At 38.8% G+C, this 22,074-nt stretch overlaps 2 protein-coding genes across 3 annotated transcripts in view; one reads left to right on the forward strand and one right to left on the reverse strand.

Moving 5' to 3' along the window:
* Nucleotides 1-3,805, reverse strand: part of LOC18038272 (MKI67 FHA domain-interacting nucleolar phosphoprotein) — an 8,127-nt gene extending 4,322 nt beyond the window's left edge. The window contains exons 1-8 of the mRNA XM_006430575.2: nucleotides 3,707-3,805; nucleotides 3,498-3,612; nucleotides 3,356-3,417; nucleotides 3,182-3,229; nucleotides 2,991-3,088; nucleotides 2,758-2,827; nucleotides 2,526-2,636; nucleotides 2,050-2,100 (exon numbers count right to left, since the gene is read on the reverse strand). Coding sequence (XP_006430638.2) covers nucleotides 2,050-2,100; nucleotides 2,526-2,636; nucleotides 2,758-2,827; nucleotides 2,991-3,088; nucleotides 3,182-3,229; nucleotides 3,356-3,417; nucleotides 3,498-3,612; nucleotides 3,707-3,805 — 654 coding nt within the window. The remainder of the gene's footprint in view (nucleotides 1-2,049; nucleotides 2,101-2,525; nucleotides 2,637-2,757; nucleotides 2,828-2,990; nucleotides 3,089-3,181; nucleotides 3,230-3,355; nucleotides 3,418-3,497; nucleotides 3,613-3,706) is intronic.
* Nucleotides 3,806-7,361: 3,556 nt separating this feature from the next.
* LOC18038133 (protease Do-like 7) lies at nucleotides 7,362-21,867 on the forward strand. Of its 2 annotated transcripts, XM_006430576.2 has the most exons (24): nucleotides 7,363-7,822; nucleotides 7,930-8,000; nucleotides 8,365-8,499; nucleotides 8,619-8,677; nucleotides 8,775-8,811; nucleotides 9,576-9,701; nucleotides 10,757-10,846; nucleotides 11,420-11,485; nucleotides 11,588-11,644; nucleotides 11,724-11,789; nucleotides 11,923-12,030; nucleotides 12,100-12,180; nucleotides 12,811-12,860; nucleotides 13,200-13,365; nucleotides 14,505-15,017; nucleotides 15,840-16,022; nucleotides 16,097-16,202; nucleotides 16,334-16,504; nucleotides 16,593-16,672; nucleotides 16,751-16,978; nucleotides 19,561-19,776; nucleotides 19,980-20,137; nucleotides 20,749-20,860; nucleotides 21,342-21,867. In XM_006430576.2, exons 1-24 carry the CDS (start codon nucleotides 7,549-7,551, stop codon nucleotides 21,516-21,518), a joined length of 3,330 nt encoding a protein of 1,109 aa, XP_006430639.1. In that variant the 5' UTR covers nucleotides 7,363-7,548; the 3' UTR covers nucleotides 21,519-21,867. The 2 variants fall into 2 exon arrangements, with proteins under 2 accessions (XP_006430640.1, XP_006430639.1); XM_006430577.2 differs by having other exon boundaries at nucleotides 7,362-7,822; nucleotides 11,923-12,180.
* The last annotated feature ends 207 nt before the right edge of the window (nucleotides 21,868-22,074 follow it).

A 22,074-nucleotide genomic window follows, 5' to 3' on the forward strand; every position in this document is an offset into this window, starting at 1 on the left:
AAAAAAAGGGGAGAGAAAGGGAAGAAAAGGGGGAAAAGGGAAGGGGAAAGAGAGGGGGAAAAAGAAAAGGGAAGAAGGGGAAAAGAAGGAAAAAAAAAAGGGAAGGGGAAAGGGAAAGAAAAGGGAAAAAAAGATAGAAAGAGAAAAAAAAAGGGAGAGTAAGGAAGGAAAGAAGAGAAAAAAGAGAAAAGGGGGGAAAAAAAAGAAAAAAGGGGAGAGAAGAAGAATAGGGATAGAAATAAGGGAAAAAAGGGAGAAAAAAAGGAGAAAGGGAAAAAAGGAGAGAAGATAGAAGAAAAAGGGGGAAAAAGGAAAAAAAAGGGGAAGAAAAGGACCATTTGGCCGGTTTTGCCGGTTTCGGCCCCCCGGGGGGCGGTTCGTGCCGCGGGGGAAACGCGGGGCGGGATCGGCACACGGCGGGTGCGTTCAGTCGGGTTCGGGCGGGTACGGTTCGGTGGTGGAGGCGCCCGGGGGGCTATAGCGCCCGGCCTCAGGGGCCGCAAAGAAGGGGCCGTAACTCATGATCGGGGCCTCCGATTCCGTTTCCGTTTCTGCCACGAGACCAGCGGTCCGAGGGCATCGGGATGGGGGGTAGCCGCGCGGCGGTTTGAACGCCGAAAAATGGGTAAGATCGGGGCCGTTTGGCTTGTTTTGCCGGTTTCGGCCCCCCCTGGGGCGGTTCGTGCCGCGGGGGGGACCGCGGGGCCGGATCGGCCCTCGGTGGGTGCGTTCGGTCAGGTTCGGATGGGTTCGGTCGGCGGCGGGGGCGCCTGGGGGGCTATAGCGTACGGCCTCAGGGGCCGCAAAGAAGGGGCCGTAACTCATGATCGGGGCCTCCAAATCCGTTTCCGTTTTTCATCCCACGGGACCAACGGTCCGGGGGCATCGGGATGGGGGGTAGCCGCGCGGCGGTTAAAACGCTGAAAAATGGTCAAGATCGGGGGCCGCTTAGTAGGTTTTGCCGGTTTCGGCCGTAACTCATGATCCGAGCCTCCGATTCCGTTGCCGTTTCGTCCCACGGGACCAGCAGTCCAAGGGCATCGGGATGGTTGGTAGCCGCGCGGCGGTTTTAATGCCGAAAAATGGGTAAGATCGGGGCCGTTTGGTCGGTTTCGGCACCCCCGGGGGCGGTTCGTGCCGCGGGGGGGACCGCGAGGCCGGATCGGCACACGGCGGGTGCGTTCGGTCGGCGGCAGGGGCGCCCGGGGAGCTATAGCGCACAGCCTCGGGGGCCGCAAAGAAGTGGCCGTAACTCATGATCGGGGCCTCCGATTCCGTTTTCGTTTCGTCCCACGGGACCAGCGGTCCGGGGGCATCGGGATGGGTGGGTAGCCGCGAGGCGGTTTGAACGCCGAAAAATGGGTAAGAACGGGGCCGTTTGGTCGGTTTTGCCGGTTTCGGCTGTGACTCATGATCCGGGCCTCTGATTCCGTTTTCGTTTCATCCCACGGCACCAGCGGTCCGGGAGCATTGGGATGGGTGGGTAGCCGCGCGGCGGTTTGAACACCGAAAAATGGGCAAGATCGGGGGCCCTTAGTAGGTTTTATCCGGTTTCAGCCGTAACTCATGATCCGGGCCTCTGATTCCGTTTCTGTTTCATCCCACGGGACCAGCGGTCCGGGGGCATCGGGATAGGTGGGTAGCCGCGCGGCTGTTTGAACGCCAAAAAATGGGTAAGATCGGGGCCGTTTGGCCGGTTTCGGCCCCCCGGGGGCGGTTCGTGCCGCGGGGCGGGATCGGCACACGGCGGGTGCGTTTGGTCGGGTTCTTATGGGTGCGGTTGGCGGCGGGGGTGCCCGGGGGGCTATAGCGCACGGCCTCAGGGGCCGCAAAGAAGGGGCCGTAACTCATGATCGGGGCCTCCAATTCTGTTTCCGTTTCATCCCACGGGACCAGCGGTCCGAGGGCATCGGGATGGGGGGTAGCCGCCCGGCGGTTTGAACGCCGAAAAATGAGTAAGATCGGGGCCGTTTTTACCGGTTTTGCGGTTTGGGCCCCCCGGGGGGCGGTTCATGCCCCGGGGGGGACCGCGGGGCGGGATCGGCACACGAGGGACGATTTCGACTTTATCTTCTTTGGAGCAGGCATGACATAACCCACCTACAAAACAGAATAAATCATGAGTCAATAGAACATGCTTAAACTCCTGGCAGTCGAGTTGTTATTGTGTCACTGGATTGTTTCTCTTCTACAGCAGACAACGGTTAAAATAGTAAAAGTTCAGCCATGTACCGATATAAGGTAAAATGAGAATGGTTTTTATCCATGTGTGTCTATTTAATGACAATTTTGAAAAACTAACAGAACAGCAACAAACTGAACCAATCAACCAGCCTGACTTGTTGACCAACCTAAATCGCCTAATGCAGTTTGGCCTACGTGGCAACTAGATGAATAAATCTCAGAATTCCGAAGACTTCAAATTCTAATACTCATGCAAGAAACATAGGAATTTGTCTGAAACCAGCTTTTCCCTCCAGAAATTAATTAATTAATTAAGAAAAGGGGAAAATAATGATCCTCACAATTTCAGGGCATTCATACTCAATACTGGCTGCCTCTATCCTCTTTCGCCGCTTCTGATCATGCTTCAAGATCTTCTCCATCAACTTCTTGTGTTCTTCCAAAGTTCTTACCTGGAAAATCATAGTGGAGAAATGAAAATTCTTGAAAAGGAAGGTTTTCCTATAGCTACCATTTACAGACGTCAAAATAACAAGATGGTGAAAAATATGTCTGTCAGCCATAATAGATTACCTTGTTTAGCCGCTTACATTCCACTTCAACCCAGTCGAGTGGCTTGTATTGGCAATTAAAACCTCTCCATCTACATATCAAGGAGGAACAGATTATTGACTGTAAAATGGCAACAAGCTTGGGTATTTCCTTTTTCCTACTCTAATTAATTTTCAAGTACGAGTTAACATAGAATTAATGATCATAAATTCATACGCCTTAATGCTTGTAGTAAGAGATTATTGACAGCTTACAGCTTTAGATGAACGTGTTCTGGAGGAATAAGATGCACTTGCAAAATGTGCTCAAACAGCAAATAACCATGCATGGCATCAGCTACAACTTCTGCTACCTGCACTCAGCAAGCCATGTGTTAGTAAAAAAGATGACCAAAGAAATATTACAAGTCAGCATAAAACTAAAATCATACATAAATGAGTACAACCTCAGGATCATTAAATTCGATGAACCCGAAATGCTTTGATTTTCCAGTCTGTAGAACATCACATCAACAAGTGTGTTAAACCCAAACTACAAGTATAGGAGAACAATATTTATCAAAGATAAAACTTAATGTCACAGGATGAGTATTATTAGGGCGGCCCGTTACATTAAGGACCCTTAACTTTTTATTCCGCGCAATTCTTAGCCTCTTGATGGTACCAAATTGGCTAAAGAAAGCTGCAAGAGAAACCAATCAGCAATGCCAATAACTGAAACACATTCAACACCGTTTTGGAAAATGTTTAATATCAATATACCATGCATTTCCTTCTCATAGAACCCATGCGGAATCCGACCAATGTACAATACTGCAGCTTTATTTACTAACGGCTTTTCCTCAGGGAGTTTTCGCCCTGGCCCACCTTCCAGCGGCTTCAATGGATCATATGCAATAAATTAGACTAAGATAGTAATAATAATAATTAAAAATATGAAATTCACAGGACATGAGAACAAGTTAGCTTACCAAGAAATCTGCTGCGTCTTTTCTGTCACTGGAAACTGGTAACTGTGAAGAAACTTTCTTCAAATTCTTCTTTAATGCTTTCTTTTGCTTGGCCCCCATATCACTACCCCAAAAAACAAGAGGAATTTAAGTGCTGTTTCAAAGGTTCAAATTTCTTTAGCAAATTTCTTCCCTCCCCGAAAAATCAAAACTTTGTTCGTATAAACCAGAATGTAGAAACCTTAACACGTGTATAATTGCAAAGAGGAGGAATTTTTAAATTAAAAGGGTTTGTTGATTAAACCCTTTTGCGGGTTTAAAAATTGGGCTGGACTGGATTTGGATTTAGATTAAAATCCGAATTTGAAGGCCCACCATAAAAGCCTATTTCAGTTGTGAAGGCCTTGAGTGGATGCATGGTGTCAGACTGTCAGATGGCAATTGTGTTATTTAACAGAAACAGGGATACAGTGCATCTCTCAAGTGAAGTCATCTGTGGGACCCTTTTTACTTTTGGACATCTAATATATGATGCGCGTGCTCTCATGCCGGAGACGGACACATGCGCGTCTCGCAGCCATTTGAACACGGCCGTTACGAAAATCCAAAATCCAGGTCAGATGTTCAGTTCACATTGGGGAAATTTACCAAATTAGCCATTAAAATTTTGTATTTTTCACTTTTAACCCCACTAACTTATTTCTATCAATATTAGCCAAACAACAAACTTTTGGACCATAATACCCTTACAATCTCACCCAAAGCTCACCAAAACTTGAACTCACCCACACTTCTCACCAAACGGAAGCACCATAGAGAGCCAAATCGGAGACCATCATCGGCGGCAATCTCACCGGAATCCCGTTCAACAACACTAATTCCACCAAAATCACGTATAATAGCAATCAAAATCTCCAAGATAATAGTTGAAGTTCAAAAACCCTAGGTTAGCAATTTCAAACACATGCTTTATATTGTTCTTGTGTTGTGTTGTGATTGTGTGTTGTTGTGATGGTGTTTGTGGTGTTTGGTGGTGGTTGGTGGTCTATTGTCGGACTGTGTTGGAGGCAATACGTTGCAATGGCTGTTGACAAATTCGTGAAAATTCGAAATTTTTGTGCGACAGGTTTCCGTCGCACAAAATTTTGTGCGACTGCCTTTCTGTCGCACAAAAAATCTGATTACACAATCTGAAATTTTGTGCGACAGATTCCCATCGCACCAAATTTTGTGCGACTACCTTTCTGTCGCACAAAAAATCTGATTACACAATCTGAAATTTGTGCGACAGGTTCCCGTCGCACCAAATTTTGTGCGGCAGAAAGTCTGTCGCACAAAAAAATCTGATTACACTATCTGAAATTTTGTGCGACAGGTTCCCGTCGCACCAAATTTTGTGCAACAGATGCTGGGGAAATTCAAGCAATGAAAGTTAACCCACCAATAGAAGCACCATCGTCCGGCCGTCGTCCAGAGCTCAGAATACCCTTTGTTGGTGAGGATGTTGACAGGAGAACTATAAGATGTGGCCGGTGCAACGAAGTGGGTCATAACCGAAAAAAGTGCAAAAATCCCATTGCGTCGACACGAAGCTAATTGTATCACTTTAAATTGTTATGTATTTTGAGAACGGATTTTTATTTATTGCACCATTATATATAACAACCTATTTAATTTTTATTATATTGCAAATTTATTATTTGAATTATATGAAAAAAAAAAAGTTAGACACCAATAATAATTATAAATACAATGGTCTAAAATCCAATTTCATCATTATATATCGGCGCTACAATATCCTAAAGGCCGATATCACCATTAAATATGTCTACGGCAATTTTCTTCCTAAAGTATTGCCCGTGGCCACTAGTAAAATTAAGTCTTAGCCCAAACATTAAATACATCGTGATCATCAACATAAAAACGCCGCAGTCGCCACTACCAGGCTCTTGTTGCGGCACACCCTTACATATTTTGACATTCCAAGGGTCGGCATTCCGTAAGTCATGTCGGACATTGTAAAATCCGACATCTTCTAACCATCGAGGAAAGACGACTTCAAGTGGCTTGAACTTATCCTTGTACGTTTTATCATCACGAACTGCCACCAACGAGTCATAAATCCACACATTTTTCTTGCGAAGGTCGACAGAAAGACAGTTGCACAAAATTTAGTGCGACGGGAACCTGTCGCACAAAATTTCAGATTGTGTAATCAGATTTTTTGTGCGACAGAAAGGCAGTCTCACAAAATTTGGTGCGACGGGAACCTGTCGCACAAAATTTCAGATTGTGTAATATGAATTTTTGTGCGACAGGTTTGCGTCGCACAAAATTTTGTGCGACGGAAACCTGTCGCACAAAAATTTCGAATTTTCACGAATTGGTCAACAGCCATTGCAACGTATTGCCTCCAACACAGTCCGACAATAGACCACCAACCACCACCAAACACCACAAACACCATCACAACAACACACAATCACAACACAACACAAGAACAATATAAAGCATGTGTTTGAAATTGCTAACCTAGGGTTTTTGAACTTCAACTATTATCTTGGAGATTTTGATTGCTATTATACGTGATTTTGGTGGAATTAGTGTTGTTGAACGGGATTCCGGTGAGATTGCCGCCGATGATGGTCTCCGATTTGGCTCTCTATGGTGCTTCCGTTTGGTGAGAAGTGTGGGTGAGTTCAAGTTTTGGTGAGCTTTGGGTGAGATTGTAAGGGTATTATGGTCCAAAAGTTTGTTGTTTGGCTAATATTGATATAAATAAGTTAGTGGGGTTAAAAGTGAAAAATACAAAATTTTAATGGCTAATTTGGTAAATTTCCCTTCACATTGCAACTTGCAAATTCCAATACCCGTCTCCCAACACAAAGTTTGCGTTTGAATTTGTGTCAAATTTAAATTTAAACTGATTTAAATACGACATATTTAATAATTATATTAAAATATAAAAATTTTAAAACTAATACAAAAAATAAAAAATAAACGGACGACTCAACATATAATTCATTTAATATCTATTTAACATGATTTACCTCAAATATTTTACATATTTTTTAATTAATACTATTTTATATTTAAATAATGTTATGTACTGATATTATAAAATACATATATTTAATAGAAAATTACATATTTACTATTGAAATATTAAATTTATCTAAAATTTTACAAAATAAAGCATTATAAATGTTCATCCATCACAAATAACATGTTATTAATTGGGTAAATAACTCAAGAACTTCAACTCTAACCCAATAGATAAAAAAAAATATATTGACCAGATTTTTTAATAATCATATCAAATTTAATGATCCAAATTCATTTATTCATATATAGTTTATGTGAGATAAACAAGCCATGTCATATTTTATTATATTTAGACCCTACGACTTTTTTTTTATTAAGAACAAACCAATTAAATAAATAGCTCATTAGTCAAATGAATTCTAATATTCACACCAACCTTATCCCTCTCTTTTTTTTCCCCTTTTTTAAGCTCAAGAGAAAACAAAATTTTCAGAAGAAAATAGCCTTGTTTTTTTATCAAATAAGTATATTAATTAAATTTGCAAAATCTTGATTTATTAACGTGGTCTCTAATAACATTCAATAATGGAATAATAATGATAATGAACAAAAAAAATCGAAAGTCTGACTCACCTCACGCAGATACACACTCTCTCTCCCTTTACAATTGGACTAAAAAAGTCCAAACTTTACACAGCAGTTAAATCCTCTCTCACTCGCTCTCTCTCTCTAAAATCTCTGACAATTCAGAAAAAAAAGCCAAACCCTAAAACTTTCCCGAGAAAATTTTAGAACATACAAACGAAAAGAAAAGAAAAATGGGAGAACCCTTGGGAAGTGCGCTGGCGGGGGTTGATTCGCCCGTGAAGGAGGATATGTGCATGGAGTTAGACCCTCCGTTGCGAGAAAATGTAGCCACCGCCGACGACTGGCGTAAGGCTCTTAACAAAGTGGTCCCCGCCGTCGTCGTTCTCCGAACCACCGCGTGTCGCGCCTTCGATACCGAGGCCGCCGGTGCTAGTTACGCCACCGGCTTCGTCGTTGACAAGCGCCGTGGCATCATCTTGACTAATCGCCACGTCGTCAAGCCAGGTTTCATTTTGTTACGCCATGTTGATGCTCGAACATGGCATTTCTCCGCTTAATTTTTTTGTTGGTATATTTTCTGATTTCTATTTTTTATTCTCGTGGATCTGTAGGACCTGTAGTTGCAGAGGCTATGTTTGTTAACAGAGAAGAAATTCCAGTGTATCCTATATATAGAGATCCAGTGAGTGAACTATCACTTGTTTCGTTTTGGATTCTCTCGTTGTTGGACCATTTTCACTTTTTTTCTTTTTTCCCTTTTAAATGTTAAAGTTAATCTAAATATTGAAAGATGGAATATTCTCTGGAAGTGGAAAGAGGAGAAAGTGCTAAGTGGAGAGAAAAGAATGATTTTTACCATTACGTTCAGTGTCTTCATTACATTGACCTCTTGGCATTTAATTCTTCATATAATCGGTTTTTAGTGTATTAAACACATTTGAATGGCATCTGATTCTTTTGGGTTGACATGAGCATGTGTCTTCTGTTCTAACATTTAATGTGTTTCGCATGTTTTTTGTACTAATGTTTTCTGCATTTACTTTTAGGTTCATGATTTTGGTTTCTTTCGCTATGATCCGAGTGCAATACAGTTTCTTAACTACGATGAGATTCCTCTTGCTCCTGAAGCTGCTTGTGTTGGACTTGAAATCAGGGTTGTCGGTAATGACAGTGGTGAGAAGGTATTCACATCACAGATGTTATTCCTCATCAATAATTTAGTAATCTTGATGTTTATCCCATAAAAAAAATTGTCTACATTGAATATTTTATTGATACTCTGTAGTCTCTGAATTTGCAGGTTTCAATTTTGGCAGGCACTCTTGCTCGTTTAGATAGAGATGCTCCTCACTACAAGAAGTAAGTGGTACAATATTGTCAATTTACCCATAAAGCTTTATGTCAAATTTTATATCCTCTGTGCATAATAGCTAACAGCAACTGGTAATTGGTGCAGGGATGGCTATAACGATTTCAATACATTTTACATGCAAGTAAGCATATGATATACTGGTTGGAAGAAATCAGATGAATACTATTGGATAATTTGCCTTTCCTTGAGTCAATATTTGGTTTTTTAGCTGTAGCTTTCTCTTCATATTGTTTGGAGTAAGCATATAGTTTACTGTTTTTGGCTTACGGTCTCACTGGATGCATCCTAAGCATATTTATATTAGGCTGGCAGAGTTTTGGTCACGCCTTTCTCTAGAAAGGTGAACCAGAAAGATAGATGCACTTTGAACCATTTTATGTCAAAATTGCAATACAGGAATGAGTGACTACAATGTGAAAATAATCTTAGACAGAGCAGCCTCGTCATTGAAAATTTTTATATTTGATTTACTTTTTTGAAGATTAGAACATTACTACTCAAAAGAGATGTCAATTGCTATAAGGGTTACTCAAAGAATAAGGATGAATTAGAACAGATGAACATGAGATTGCTGCATATCAGAACTGCAAAATAAAGTTATAAGGGCCAGTTCCAGGAAGAAAGAAAGCACTATTGTTTGTGGTTTTTTTTTTTTGGTTTAATGTCAAAATTCTGGTAACTTTGGTGTAATTATAGCTGTTGTGAAATTGCCGATAGCCTGTTAACCTATGCTAATTTGGGATAAAGCATCATGTGGGTCTGCTATTGACTTGCTTAAACATGCATGTATTGTTGCCAGTTGGTCTTATATTAGTGTAGTTTAATACGGCTTGACCCAAAAGTATTTGCTTTTGGGTTCTAACTTATATTTTACTATAATTTCAGGCAGCATCTGGGACTAAGGGTGGGTCAAGCGGTTCTCCAGTTATTGATTGGCAAGGCAGGGCAGTGGCCTTGAATGCTGGTAGCAAGTCATCTAGTGCATCGGCATTTTTTTTACCTTTGGAACGCGTAAGTTCTTTTATTTATTTGCTTCACCCTTGTGCAACACTTGTAATATTATCTGAGATGGCGCATAGGCTTTGCGGTGATGTAAATAATTTAAACCAGATATCTCACTGTGCTTGGTTTGTGACGAGTCCCTTAGAAACCATAACTAAAGTGACTTTAGCAAGCTCAGGGAAGATCTTACATGCTATGGAAGTTCCTCATGCTAACACTTTAGTTTGAGTTCTAGTTGGAGTAGTTAACTTCTATTAAAGAAATAAGATATTATGCATTTATGTAGATTAATTATGAATCATTTAGTCTACTATTTTTATAAGACTGGTACTTTATTACAATGAGAGATTATATAAAACATGTTATATGTGTTTATGATGGTTCTCTAGTTATTGGTTTGCTTGAATTGTGGGTCTAAAAGTTTCTGAGGCACGCACTGATTCAAGGCAGTCCTGTCAGGATTATAAAAGAAGTATCATATTAATTGTTGGTATTGTATTTTTGGCTATTGATATGAATTTTTCGTGTTCTACGATAATGCTAGTATGTGGTATTCAAATTAGCCCTTTTAAAGGTATAACGCCAGATATCTTTGACTGAAATAGTGAAATGCTATATACTAGAATGCTTAACCTCTCCAGTAGATCCTATTACTGCACTTTAGGCCATGGCATATGTTTAGATTTGAAGTTTTAATTTATGATCTGAATGTGTTCCTCTCTCTTTTGTTACTTAACATGATTTATTATATGGGTTTTCTTTGCATTACCAAGCTGGTCACCTTTACTACTATTATTATTATTTTTTTGAATTTTAATTTGGTTAAGACCTATTGTGTTAATAATACTTAAAACTTTTCATTACACGCATGCATCTGTTCTGGTCACCGTTCAGCACATTTGTCTTTAGGAGTTTTTTAACCCAATTTTTATATTTGTACTTTAGGTTTGCTTTGATATTTTTTTCAATACATTGATTTGAATATCATGAAGCTGTTCAAAGTAGCAATTGTTGGATAAATTATTGTTTCTTGCATCTGAAACACATTGTTGTCTATTTTTCAGGTTGTTAGGGCATTAAGATTCCTCCAGGAAAGGAGAGATTGTAACATACATAATTGGGAGGCGGTCTCTATTCCTCGTGGTACGCTACAGGTTTGTTATTTTTTGATATCCTTGTAGTGACTGACTTTCTTGATATGAAGGCCGATCACATTGGTCCAGTATCATACACGGTTCTCTGTATCTACCTTGTTTTACAATAGCTAATGTCCTGTTTTAATACTATGTTCTAGAAACTAATAGCAGTATTGTCTTATAGAGGGCCCATCACATTGGTCCAGTGTTATACATGGTTCTTTGTATCTTCCTTGTTTTACAATAGATGATGTCCTGTCTTATGGTTTAACATGTTAATATTCCCTAGAAGATCATGAAAATTTTGCCCTCTGGTCTATAAATGCCTTGGCTTTCCTATGAAATTTCTTTCTTTCTTTTCTTTTCCCCCCTTTTGCAATTCATCCCTTAAATTCATCCCAAAGCATGTTAGCTATTGCAACATCTTATTATCATAAATTAAAATTGATGAAAATAGGATTGTTGCAGTGAGAAATTGTGGGTTTTTATTTATTTAAATTTTCTCTTGGAATATGAGCGCTTCATAATAGGATGATATTTGTGCTAGATATAAGTGGTTGGCAATGTGATTGTCTGTTATTTATGATGTAGGTGACATTTGTTCACAAAGGATTTGATGAGACACGGCGTCTTGGTCTCCAAAGTGCAACAGAACAGGTACCTAGTTGTTTCCCTTTACCTTTATCATATTGTTTTCATCAATAATTGTTGCCAAGAGTGGGGATTTCTCATTGGCTAGCTGTGTTGTCACTCTTTTAGATGGTGCGGCATGCGTCCCCCCCAGGGGAAACTGGATTGCTTGTTGTTGACTCGGTGGTGAGCAAATTTGGGTGTTTCAAATTCTAAATTGTATATTTAGTAGATGTTTTATTAGATGATTCTATTGATATTTCAGGTGCCAGGTGGGCCAGCCCATTTACGACTGGAGCCAGGTGACGTGCTTGTTCGTGTAAATGGGGAAGTAAGTTACACCTTCAGTGGGATTTTTTTTTTTGTTTCTTTTTCTTTTTAAATGAAAATTGTGGGATAAGTGTGGGATAAGTGCAGTTTTATATAGTGGATGATTTTTCTTTAATCAATAAAATTATTTGCAGGTAATTACTCAATTTCTGAAATTGGAGACTTTGCTTGATGACAGTGTTGACAAAAACATTGAGTTGCTGATTGAAAGGGGTGGCATATCAATGACTGTAAACTTAGTGGTGAGACTTGCTTCTCTTTCTTTTTCCATTATGATCGCAGAACCTAACACTTCCTCCTTAGTTTTTCAGGTTCAGGATTTACACTCAATAACTCCTGACTACTTCTTAGAAGTAAGTGGCGCAGTGATACACCCTCTATCTTATCAACAGGTAGGCTAAATGTTGCAGTTTTTGTCTTATAAGAATGTCAAGCTTTTCTTTTTCTTTTTCTTTTTTTTTAATTTCTGTATGTTGGGAAAATAGAACTTTTTAGCCTCAGAATCTCAAGAAATCATTTTCTCAGCGGAAGCATTAGCTTGGCTACAATTTGGTAGTCATTATCTGTTTAGCATGCTGTGTAGAAGCTCATAGGAGAAGTACAGTTGTTTATTTGTCTTCCATGTTAACAAATAAAGTTATTTGAAATTCCTATGGTTGGGAAAAGACCATCTTAGGCTTCTCATTTTGTGATTTATATTGCTCCCAATTCGTGGTTCTTTTTGGCACAAATGATGGTTGGCTTGTGGCTTTTGGACCGTTGTATGGTGGTTCCTTTCAATTTCATCACAATGTTCAACTGTTTTAGAGTGCTATGCCGTTTTGTAGTTTATGCTGAACATTCTATGCGATTTGGACCTTTTGTTTAGCGTTCTGCCGACTTTATAGATTTGAGTGGTCAAGTATTTCAGAATTTGACATGATTGTCGTCAACTGGAATACTTTGTTTCTGCTAACATGGTTATCTTTTGGTTTGACTTGAACACAATGTCTCATTATTCTTATATCTGTTTGCTTGAACAGGCTAGAAATTTCCGTTTTCCTTGTGGTCTTGTATACGTTGCGGAACCTGGGTAAGTTTAGATACACTTTACAAATTTTGCTTTTTGGTTTTTTCTATTGTTTACATGTTGTCACGTATTGGCTGTCAAGTCGCTGCTACAGAACTCCTTTTAGTTGTTGGTAGGCCTACATTGGGTATTGAGCTTCTCTTTTAAAAGGTTCCTAACAGCTTCCCCTTTCTCTTGATTGGGATAGTCTTGATTTTTTTTTTTTAATTATCTTAAATAAAATTTCATATGCTTCCTATATACACAGAAAAAAAAAAGAGAAAAAGAAAGTGAGAAAGATTACTCTTTCTACAGTATAAATTTTATTTTATGTAATTAAATTATTATATTCAACTGTTGCAGCTATATGCTATTTAGAGCAGGCGTTCCTCGCCATGCCATCATTAAGAAATTTGCTGGTGAGGAGATATCACGGCTTGAGGATCTAATCTCTGTTCTATCCAAGCTATCGAGAGGTGCTCGAGTTCCAATAGAATATATCAGCTATACGGATCGTCATCGCAGGAAGGTTTACAAATTTAACTTTTGCAGATTTTTTTACAAAGTTGATGTATATGTGCATTAGGCATTACTATGTTTACGTTCACAGTTTTGCATGTAATGTTTATGATGAATTTTCCTAATGGTTATGTTGATATATTAATTATATGGATACCAACTTTATCTCTTTTCTCCTCGCTTCTTTTTATAAGTTGGCTGAATGGATGATAATATTAAGCGGATGATAGGTGAATGGTAATGAGTAAGTTGATGAGATCTGCCTCTTCTAAGACATGTATTTCAGGCTGAAATGGGTTTGTTTTACGAATACACTGCTAGTTCATAATTGAAAACTGAGTTGTATTGGCTTGTGGTTATCAGTTGTGGTTGCATAAGTGTGTCAGTTTGCCCTTTAGGAATTTGTTTTTAGTTTTACGTGGACATGTGGAAGGACCATGATGCTGCCGTGGAGCACATCTAGAAAAAAATGAGACTCATCCAACCAGCTCAGTATTCTGCCTCATTGAAATAGTGATAGATGCTAGTCTTCTCCTTTATTGCCATTGCTCACTCCCATTCTCACTAGAATTATACGAGGATCTCATTCAATGTACATGCTTCGGTACTGGGATTTCTCTTGCACACTAGAAGTATACAGGATGCTTGGTAGGAAGTATACAAGACTTCTAACCAGGACAAATTGTCAGAAGTTCATGCATAGACCAAGTTCTTGGTTTGTCATGAAAATTATTCCATACACCCGAAATAATGGACTATTGATATCTGTGGTTCCCTCAGTTGACTTGAAAAGGTTGCATATCTTTGATTGAGTCATTGTTATTCATTGGCATGAAGGCTCCTTTTAGTTTTATGCTATTATTCAATCTGCCTGGACATATCTCTTCATAGTGCAACAATATATTCTTTCTCTTTGTGTGTGTGTGTGTGTGTGTGTGTGTGTGTACATACGTATTTGCCATTCGGTTGAGTATTTTGATTGATTCCTTGAAACTGTCTAGTTTCTGTCGTCCTGGTTAAAGGATATTGTTCCTTTTTGCTCGCTTTCTCTGAATGTGCACATTTGTGTTCATTCATACATATATTGTCTTCGCTTTAAATGAGTCAAGCATTTTAATTGATTTTTGGTAACTCTTTCATTGTCTGCAGTCTGTCCTAGTTACAATTGATCGCCATGAATGGTATGCCCCTCCTCAGATATACACTCGTAATGACAGTTCCGGTCTGTGGTCTGCAAAGCCTGCTATTCTGTCTGAGGCTTTGATGCCGTCTTCTGGTATCAATGGTGGAGTACAAGGGGTAGCAAGTCAAACTGTTTCAATATGCGGTGAGCTTGTTCATATGGAACATATGCATCAAAGAAATAACCAAGAATTGACTGATGGTGTTACAAGTATGGAAACCGCCTGTGAACATGCTTCTGCAGAGTCAATTTCTCGGGGTGAATCTGATAATGGAAGGAAGAAACGACGAGTAGAAGAGAATACATCTGCTGATGGAGTTGTTGCCGATTGCTCCCCACATGAAAGTGGAGATGTTAGATTAGAGGATTCAAGTACTATGGAAAATGCAGGCTCAAGAGATTACTTTGGTGCACCTGCAGCGACAACAAATGCATCATTTGCAGAAAGTGTCATAGAGCCTACTCTTGTAATGTTTGAGGTAGTATTTGAAGGATTCTCTAAATCTCAACTGTCTATTTATATCAATTTCCTTGGGTTTTTGTTAAGTTATTTCGTGGCACTTTTATTTTCTTTATTGCTTTCTAAATTATAATATTTTTCATTATGATATATTGATTGTGTTGTACCAAAATGTACACTTTGGATACTTAAATAAATGGATTTTATGTTTATGCTGGCAACCAGTCTTGTATATTCATGTAAGTTTTTGCTTTTTTGGAAGTATATAATGATTCTTTACTGATGGTGGAATTGGATTGGTAGTTGTTGGTATGTGTTAATAGAGAATTGTGGGTTCTGGTACTCTTGAATTTTCATTGTTGAGGGATTGCTGTAGGATGCAGAAATTTTAGCCACCAGAGTTTTCAATGAAATGAGTTGTGTAATTAATATTTTCACTTTTTTTCATCTTTTGTTGATATTTTGATTCCATTTTCTTTTTAAAAAAGATTAAATTGATTAATTTTGTTGCCTATTGTATTATAATTAGTTGAGATTATAATTAGGTGAGGCTGTGGTTATATTAATTTCTGATTCTCAAAGCCTTTATGCTGCTGCAATTCATTTAAAGACTCTCTTCTATGATCAATTGTGATATTAATGTTTAATGAACAATAATAGCTTTATTGGTTATGCTGTTGAATATTATGACATAGTTTGTTTGGTTTTATTTATTTATTTATTTTTTCCGTTCTTTATTGTAATTCCTACCATAGGTCTTGGTTGAGAAGTGTTTTCGAGAGATCTTGCATGGGAGAAATAATGTCTTCAAAGATATTTAAATTGATTGCTCTACTTCCAGGTTCATGTGCCACCCTCTTGTATGATTGATGGTGTCCATTCACAGCATTTTTTTGGGACTGGGGTCATCATATACCATTCACGAAGCATGGGTTTGGTTGTAGTTGACAAGAACACAGTTGCAATATCTGCATCTGATGTGATGCTGTCATTTGCTGCTTTTCCAATTGAAATACCAGGAGAGGTAAACTTGTCTAATATGAATAACTAAAAGCAATTTTTTTCTATGTTAATCAAGGTTCCTACTTTCTATTGCAGGTGGTCTTTCTACATCCAGTTCATAATTTTGCTCTAATTGCTTATGATCCTTCTGCCTTGGGGGTTGCTGGTGCCTCGGTGGTTCGTGCTGCTGAACTACTTCCTGGTAGTTTGACCTTTCGCATTTCTTCCCCTTTGCTTTAATTATCTTTTTATTTTTATTTTTTTTAGGAATATGTGAGTTTGATCATTTTTACTATTTTATCATGTGTATTACCTTCATAATTTATCAAACAGAGCCTGCATTACGCCGTGGGGATTCTGTATATCTTGTGGGATTAAGTAGAAGTCTTCAAGCAACATCCAGGAAATCAATTGTGACCAATCCATGTGCTGCTTTGAATATCAGCTCAGCTGATTGTCCACGCTATAGAGCAATGAATATGGAAGTCATTGAGCTTGATACTGGTAAGGCAGCTAACTTTGCATAAAATGGTTAGCATTTTCTAATAGCTGGTCTCAGTTGAGTTGGTTATTCTCATACGCCATTTTCTAGATTTTGGTAGTACATTTTCTGGTGTGCTGACTGATGAGCATGGAAGGGTGCAAGCTATCTGGGGAAGCTTTTCAACTCAGGTTTCTACAGCTAATTAATTGCTTGTGACACTTCATTATGTCAAATTTCGGTGTTAATGCTTAAATCTCGTATTTCAGGTTAAATTTGGTTGCAGTTCTTCAGAGGATCATCAATTTGTCAGAGGTATTCCAATTTATACAATCAGCAGAGTTCTTGACAAAATCATATCTGGTGCCAGTGGACCTTCTCTTCTCATAAATGGTGTCAAAAGGCCAATGCCTCTTGTTAGGATTTTGGAGGTTGAACTCTATCCTACTCTGCTTTCAAAGGCTCGAAGTTTCGGTCTGAGTGATGATTGGGTCCAAGTATGCTTTCTTCCTAACGCATCATCTTTTTTTTTTGGGGGGGGAGGGGGTGCATTTTTCCAACTTATAGGGATTCCTTTTTGGCTTTAACTCTTACATTTGGCAGAAATTCTTTCATATTATATATTTCATTCTTTCATTGTTCTGCTTTGTGAGTCGGTGTCACTTCATACAATGCCAGAAAAAAATCCTTCTTCTATTCACTTTGTGTGGTTCTAAAATCATAAGACACTGACTATGAGTGCTAAAAACGCGATCTGATATCAGCTTTATTGTGTATTTGGGTAGTGGCAGGATGAGGAAGTTATGTTTTAATTTGTGGTAAATGCTTTGATACGAACCCCAACAGCTCAACCCCATTTCTTGACTTTTACTCTGCAGTGGAAGTCTTAACACATAAGAACCCAAATAAAAGTTAGCTTTTAATGAATGAGAGATGAGAGAGCTACTTCCAAGAAAGGCAAACAAGAAACAAGAAAAGAATAAGAATCAATTAAATGGAAAAGAAGAGAGAATATTTTTCTAGAGAGGTGCACCAAAAAAGCAGAAATTCAACAATTAGGTTGTGCTGCTGCTGTGGGTATTTTGGAGAGGAAGAAGGTAGTGGGCACTGAGTGACACTGCCTCATGTTGTATTTAAATACCAATATGAGGCTGTCTGTGGTTTAGTGCAATATATCATGGGTGATGTTTCTCAGCTCTAGGATTGTGACTCTGCCATATGACACTATTAGGTTAATCTAAAACTTCAGCACCATTCACGAGCCATTACAAAATCTCATCATGTGTGTAGTTGCTCACTATATCTTGGATGAAGTTGCTCATTGGTTGATTTTCGTATATATAAAAATGACCTTGGTAAATGTCGCCCAATTGATATTGAGCGATTGCATATGTGGATCGATTTTGTTGCATATTGTAATAGAGCTGAAGTTATGGATTAACAAAACAATTTTATGCTGCACTTCCACACACTATGCGTGAGTAATATCGCCTACTAGATCATGTACACCCCCCAGTTTACAAATTCTTAGCCATCACAATTTTTTCAATGGTTAGGATGAGTGCTGACATGGGAAAATAGGTCCACTGTTTAAATCCATGTCATCCCCTATCCTAGCTGAATCAATGTGATCCGACAACTAAGATTTTGATTAAAATATGTGTCTGTAGGAACTTCGGTTCAATTGCTGACAATTTCAGAAGTCCAAACCAAAAATTGTTATTGTTCTTTATATAGCACAATGTTGTCCTTGTTATGGTGAGTGATATTGCCACATAGTGTTAGCACTGTCTAATCCAGATTAAACATCATTCTTAAAGCACTTTATGATTGCCCCAAATATGTAGGTATGCTCTATAAGGTGGGCGACATTCCCCACGAGAACATTTATTACACAAAAGGAATGTTCTAGTGGGGAATATCACCCATCTTGTGAAACACACCTACACTCATGGTGTGATTATATAGCACCCTGTGAATGGAGTGGGTGCAGCTTATTAACAAGACAACGCCATATGGCAGTGGTGGTTACCATAAGGTGACCACAATGTTGCTAATTTGATCAATTCTTTCTCTCTCTCTCTCTCGTATCTCATGTGCATAAGCCTGGAAAAAAATAAAGACAAAAAAGCTGGTGATGTAATAATAAAGGGGCTGTTCATCCTCATTCTTGAGTATGGGATGCTAGGAAGATTGAAGGATTCGTGGAGAACAGTCTGGATATGTGCTTGGCCTCGGATCAGTTATTAGCGGGGCGTTAACTAGAAGAACAAGCGAATGAGCGCAGCAAGAGGAATAAGATGAAAAAAATGCACGTTGGTAAGTGTATCACGAGATACTGTGGGAAGGTTGCCCTTTACGCCAGATATTAAGGATCAGTTCCAATGTTGGCTAGGACCAAAGGCAAATGGCCTATGAGTGCTTAAGCGGGATTATTCGCCACTGTTGAAGGCTTGATAACTAGGATAAATAAGCGAGTCCGGTTGTGGAAGGGAATGGGGTGCATTGACCGTTCCTCTCCTTAAACTAGGGTTCCCTTTGCAAGCTGACTCAGCTTTAGGTGCCATCCATGAAAACTGGTGCAAGCGGCCCATATAGAGAGTAGACTGCTAAAACAGGAGCTTCCAACAATAGATATGCAGTAGGCTGATAAAAATGATGTGAAGTGCTTGTTCCTGAACACATATTTTTCCTCGGGCAGTGCTTTCTTCTCAAAGGCGAATTGGGCATCAATGTAAAATGCAGATATTCTTGTCCAATGGCTGAATGTTGCTTATCATAATGTGAGCAATATAGCTCTTTAGAGCATTTCTCTTTCTCACATCTTGCAGGTAGAAGCTTTGAGAAATGTAATTCAGATATTTCATTTCAATCCAATGGCTGAAAACCATTGGATTAATTCAAAAAAGAATGTAACAAAATTCTCTTATGTCTCCTATGTGACACCATGTCTTTAGAAATGGAGTTCGAAATGGATACTGCTTGGGCTATATTTACATATGCTTTATGGAATGAGAGTATCTGGATACGTTAATCCTGTGATTCATGCTGTTTAACTATTGATTAATGTTGCTTGTAGGCTCTTGTCAAAAAGGATCCAGTTAGACGTCAAGTTTTGCGTGTTAAAGGTTGTTTGGCTGGATCAAAAGCTGAAACTATGCTGGAACAAGGTGATATGATGTTGGCAATCAATAAACAGCCAGTTACTTGCTTCCATGACATAGAAAATGCTTGCCAAGCATTGGACAAGGACGGTGAAGACAACGGAAAGCTTGACATTACAATTTTTCGGCAGGTAAGCAAAGCGATCTGCTGTATATAAATTTTTTATTTTAGTTTGCAAGTCTTCATTTTAATATTGAGTTTTCAGTCAACAAATGGTGCCTGAAGTAGTTATTATCCAATATTTTGTTTACATGAATGGGCATTGAATTGTCATTTAGGCTGTTTGAGAGTGTAATTTGAGTTTCTTTATACTTTGAACTTCATGTTTTGCAGGGTCGAGAAATCGAACTTCAGGTTGGAACAGATGTCAGAGATGGGAATGGAACAACACGTGTGATAAATTGGTGTGGTTGTATTGTTCAGGATCCTCATCCTGCAGTGCGTGCTCTTGGATTTCTCCCTGAAGAGGGTCATGGAGTGTATGTGGCGAGGTGAGAATTTTTGCTTTGGCTTCAAAAAATTTCATGCTTTATTCGACATGGTTTAAACATCAATCATTAGAATGATGAGAGTGATGTGTTTGGTTGTCGGCTTATTAAGGCATGTATTTACGGTCTGTCACAAATTCACTCAACTATAACTTCCTCTTAACTAGGCTGGGCCCTGAAATCTAGATGTAAGATTAAGCAGGTACTGGCAAACTGTTTGCAAGCATGGGCCTAGTCTAATTTCTTTTTGACAGCATACCATAAAGCCATAACAGGAACTCAACTTTTCTTTATTTTTAGCTAACCATAAGGTAGTCGAATTTGAAGGCCTGTTGAATTCTCTCTCTTCCATTTGGTCTTTTGTTCTCTTTCATGGTCTTCCTAGAATTGCATTTTTTTTCCTTTTCCTCTTTCCTTTAGTTTGAGAAACTCATTTATTCTTTTTTCCCTTTTTTCTTTTGGGACTTGAATATACTACCATTCTTTGCTTCCTGTTTGCTTGTATTTGTCCCTTTGACATTCTTGTCTTCGTTTGTATCAAAGGAGTCATTTCTTTTGCTTTTATTTGTTTGATGAAAATTCTCCTGATGGATATATATTTGACCATGTTTCAGGTGGTGTCATGGTAGTCCAGTTCATCGATATGGTCTCTATGCTCTTCAATGGATAGTTGAAGTTAACGGAAAACGAACTCCTGATTTAGAAGCCTTCGTCAATGTGACAAAGGTATATCTTAACACCATGAATGTAATTTTATTTTCTTCTGTGCATGTTATATCTTTTTTGGCATGCTTGTAAGTACAAACGCGATCAAGAAAGTCACTTCCTGGACCTTATAAATACGAAGATGCTTAATGCTTTCACCAAGGAAAGCCATGAATTTGTTAAAAGATTCTTAAGCATCACTTGTGATCCTCTTGTTTCTGTAATGGTTGTCCATGTGACAGATTGCTTAGTGACTATTGCCAACTTGTAGCAAAGATGCAAGGCTGTACTTAGATTTCTATTTTGGTAGCTATTGTGATTAATAATTATACCCTTTCAATCAGTTCTTCCTGCATCTCATATACTGCTTCATTGCATGCTACATTTGTACTCATTTCTCGGAGTGAACATCTCAAACATGTTTTTTGAGTAGTTAAGAGTTGTTTTGTTAAATTTTGTCCTAGTTCGAGTAATGACCTTATTTGTTTATTAACTAATTTAGGAGATAGAACATGGAGAGTTTGTTCGTGTGAGGACTGTACATCTGAATGGGAAGCCTCGAGTTTTAACATTAAAGCAGGATTTGCACTATTGGCCTACATGGGAGCTGATATTTGATCCTGATACGGCACTATGGCGTCGTAAATCGGTCAAGGCATTAAATAGCAGTTGTGCATAAAGAAACTGTTGATATCTCATATTATGCTTTTTCCTCGGGAAGCAGCAATGTTAAGAGTCAAATTATACCAGGACCTGGGCTCCTAGGTTACAAGTGAAGCAGCACACAGATGCTGTCCTGCAGGTCGGCCGATGATACAAGGCAATTTACTCAACCTAGAGGCCGGCTTCTATATTTTATACAGATTGTATCGGATGAAATTATACTTAGGCACTTAATATATTGGAAACTCATTTACACATGCGAATGCTTGAATAAGAAAAAAAAAATGGAAAAGTAAAAGTTCTTCATGTTTAGCCTATTGCCCCCTGAGGGATTATAATTACAGAAGTAGTAATTTCTATGTCTACAAACTGGAGCAAGTTATAGTTTTCTTTGATATATGTGATGTGATGTCAAACTCTCAAGCTAAGTGGTAGTTAGGACGTCTTGTCTCTAATTTAAGTGCCTTAGAAGTTATTTAGGAATGTGGAGACTTTATTATGAATTGGCATGTTCCCTCTTGTAAATTTACAGGAGCACTACGTTTTATTCCCACTAAACTAAGAAGGAATTT

This window comes from Citrus clementina, unplaced genomic scaffold (assembly GCF_000493195.1).
Source record: "Citrus clementina cultivar Clemenules unplaced genomic scaffold, Citrus_clementina_v1.0 scaffold_6, whole genome shotgun sequence".
NCBI classification, from domain to species: domain Eukaryota; kingdom Viridiplantae; phylum Streptophyta; class Magnoliopsida; order Sapindales; family Rutaceae; genus Citrus; species Citrus x clementina.

Bases quoted from the DNA above. Each gene is read 5' to 3' on its own strand.
- LOC18038133 (XM_006430577.2), top strand. From the start codon at position 7,549: ATGGGAGAACCCTTGGGAAGTGCGCTGGCGGGGGTTGATTCGCCCGTG. The intron at 8,001-8,364 runs GTGAGTGAACTA...ATTTACTTTTAG, and splicing joins ATCCTATATATAGAGATCCA to GTTCATGATTTTGGTTTCTT. The intron at 20,861-21,341 runs GTATATCTTAAC...TAACTAATTTAG, and splicing joins CCTTCGTCAATGTGACAAAG to GAGATAGAACATGGAGAGTT.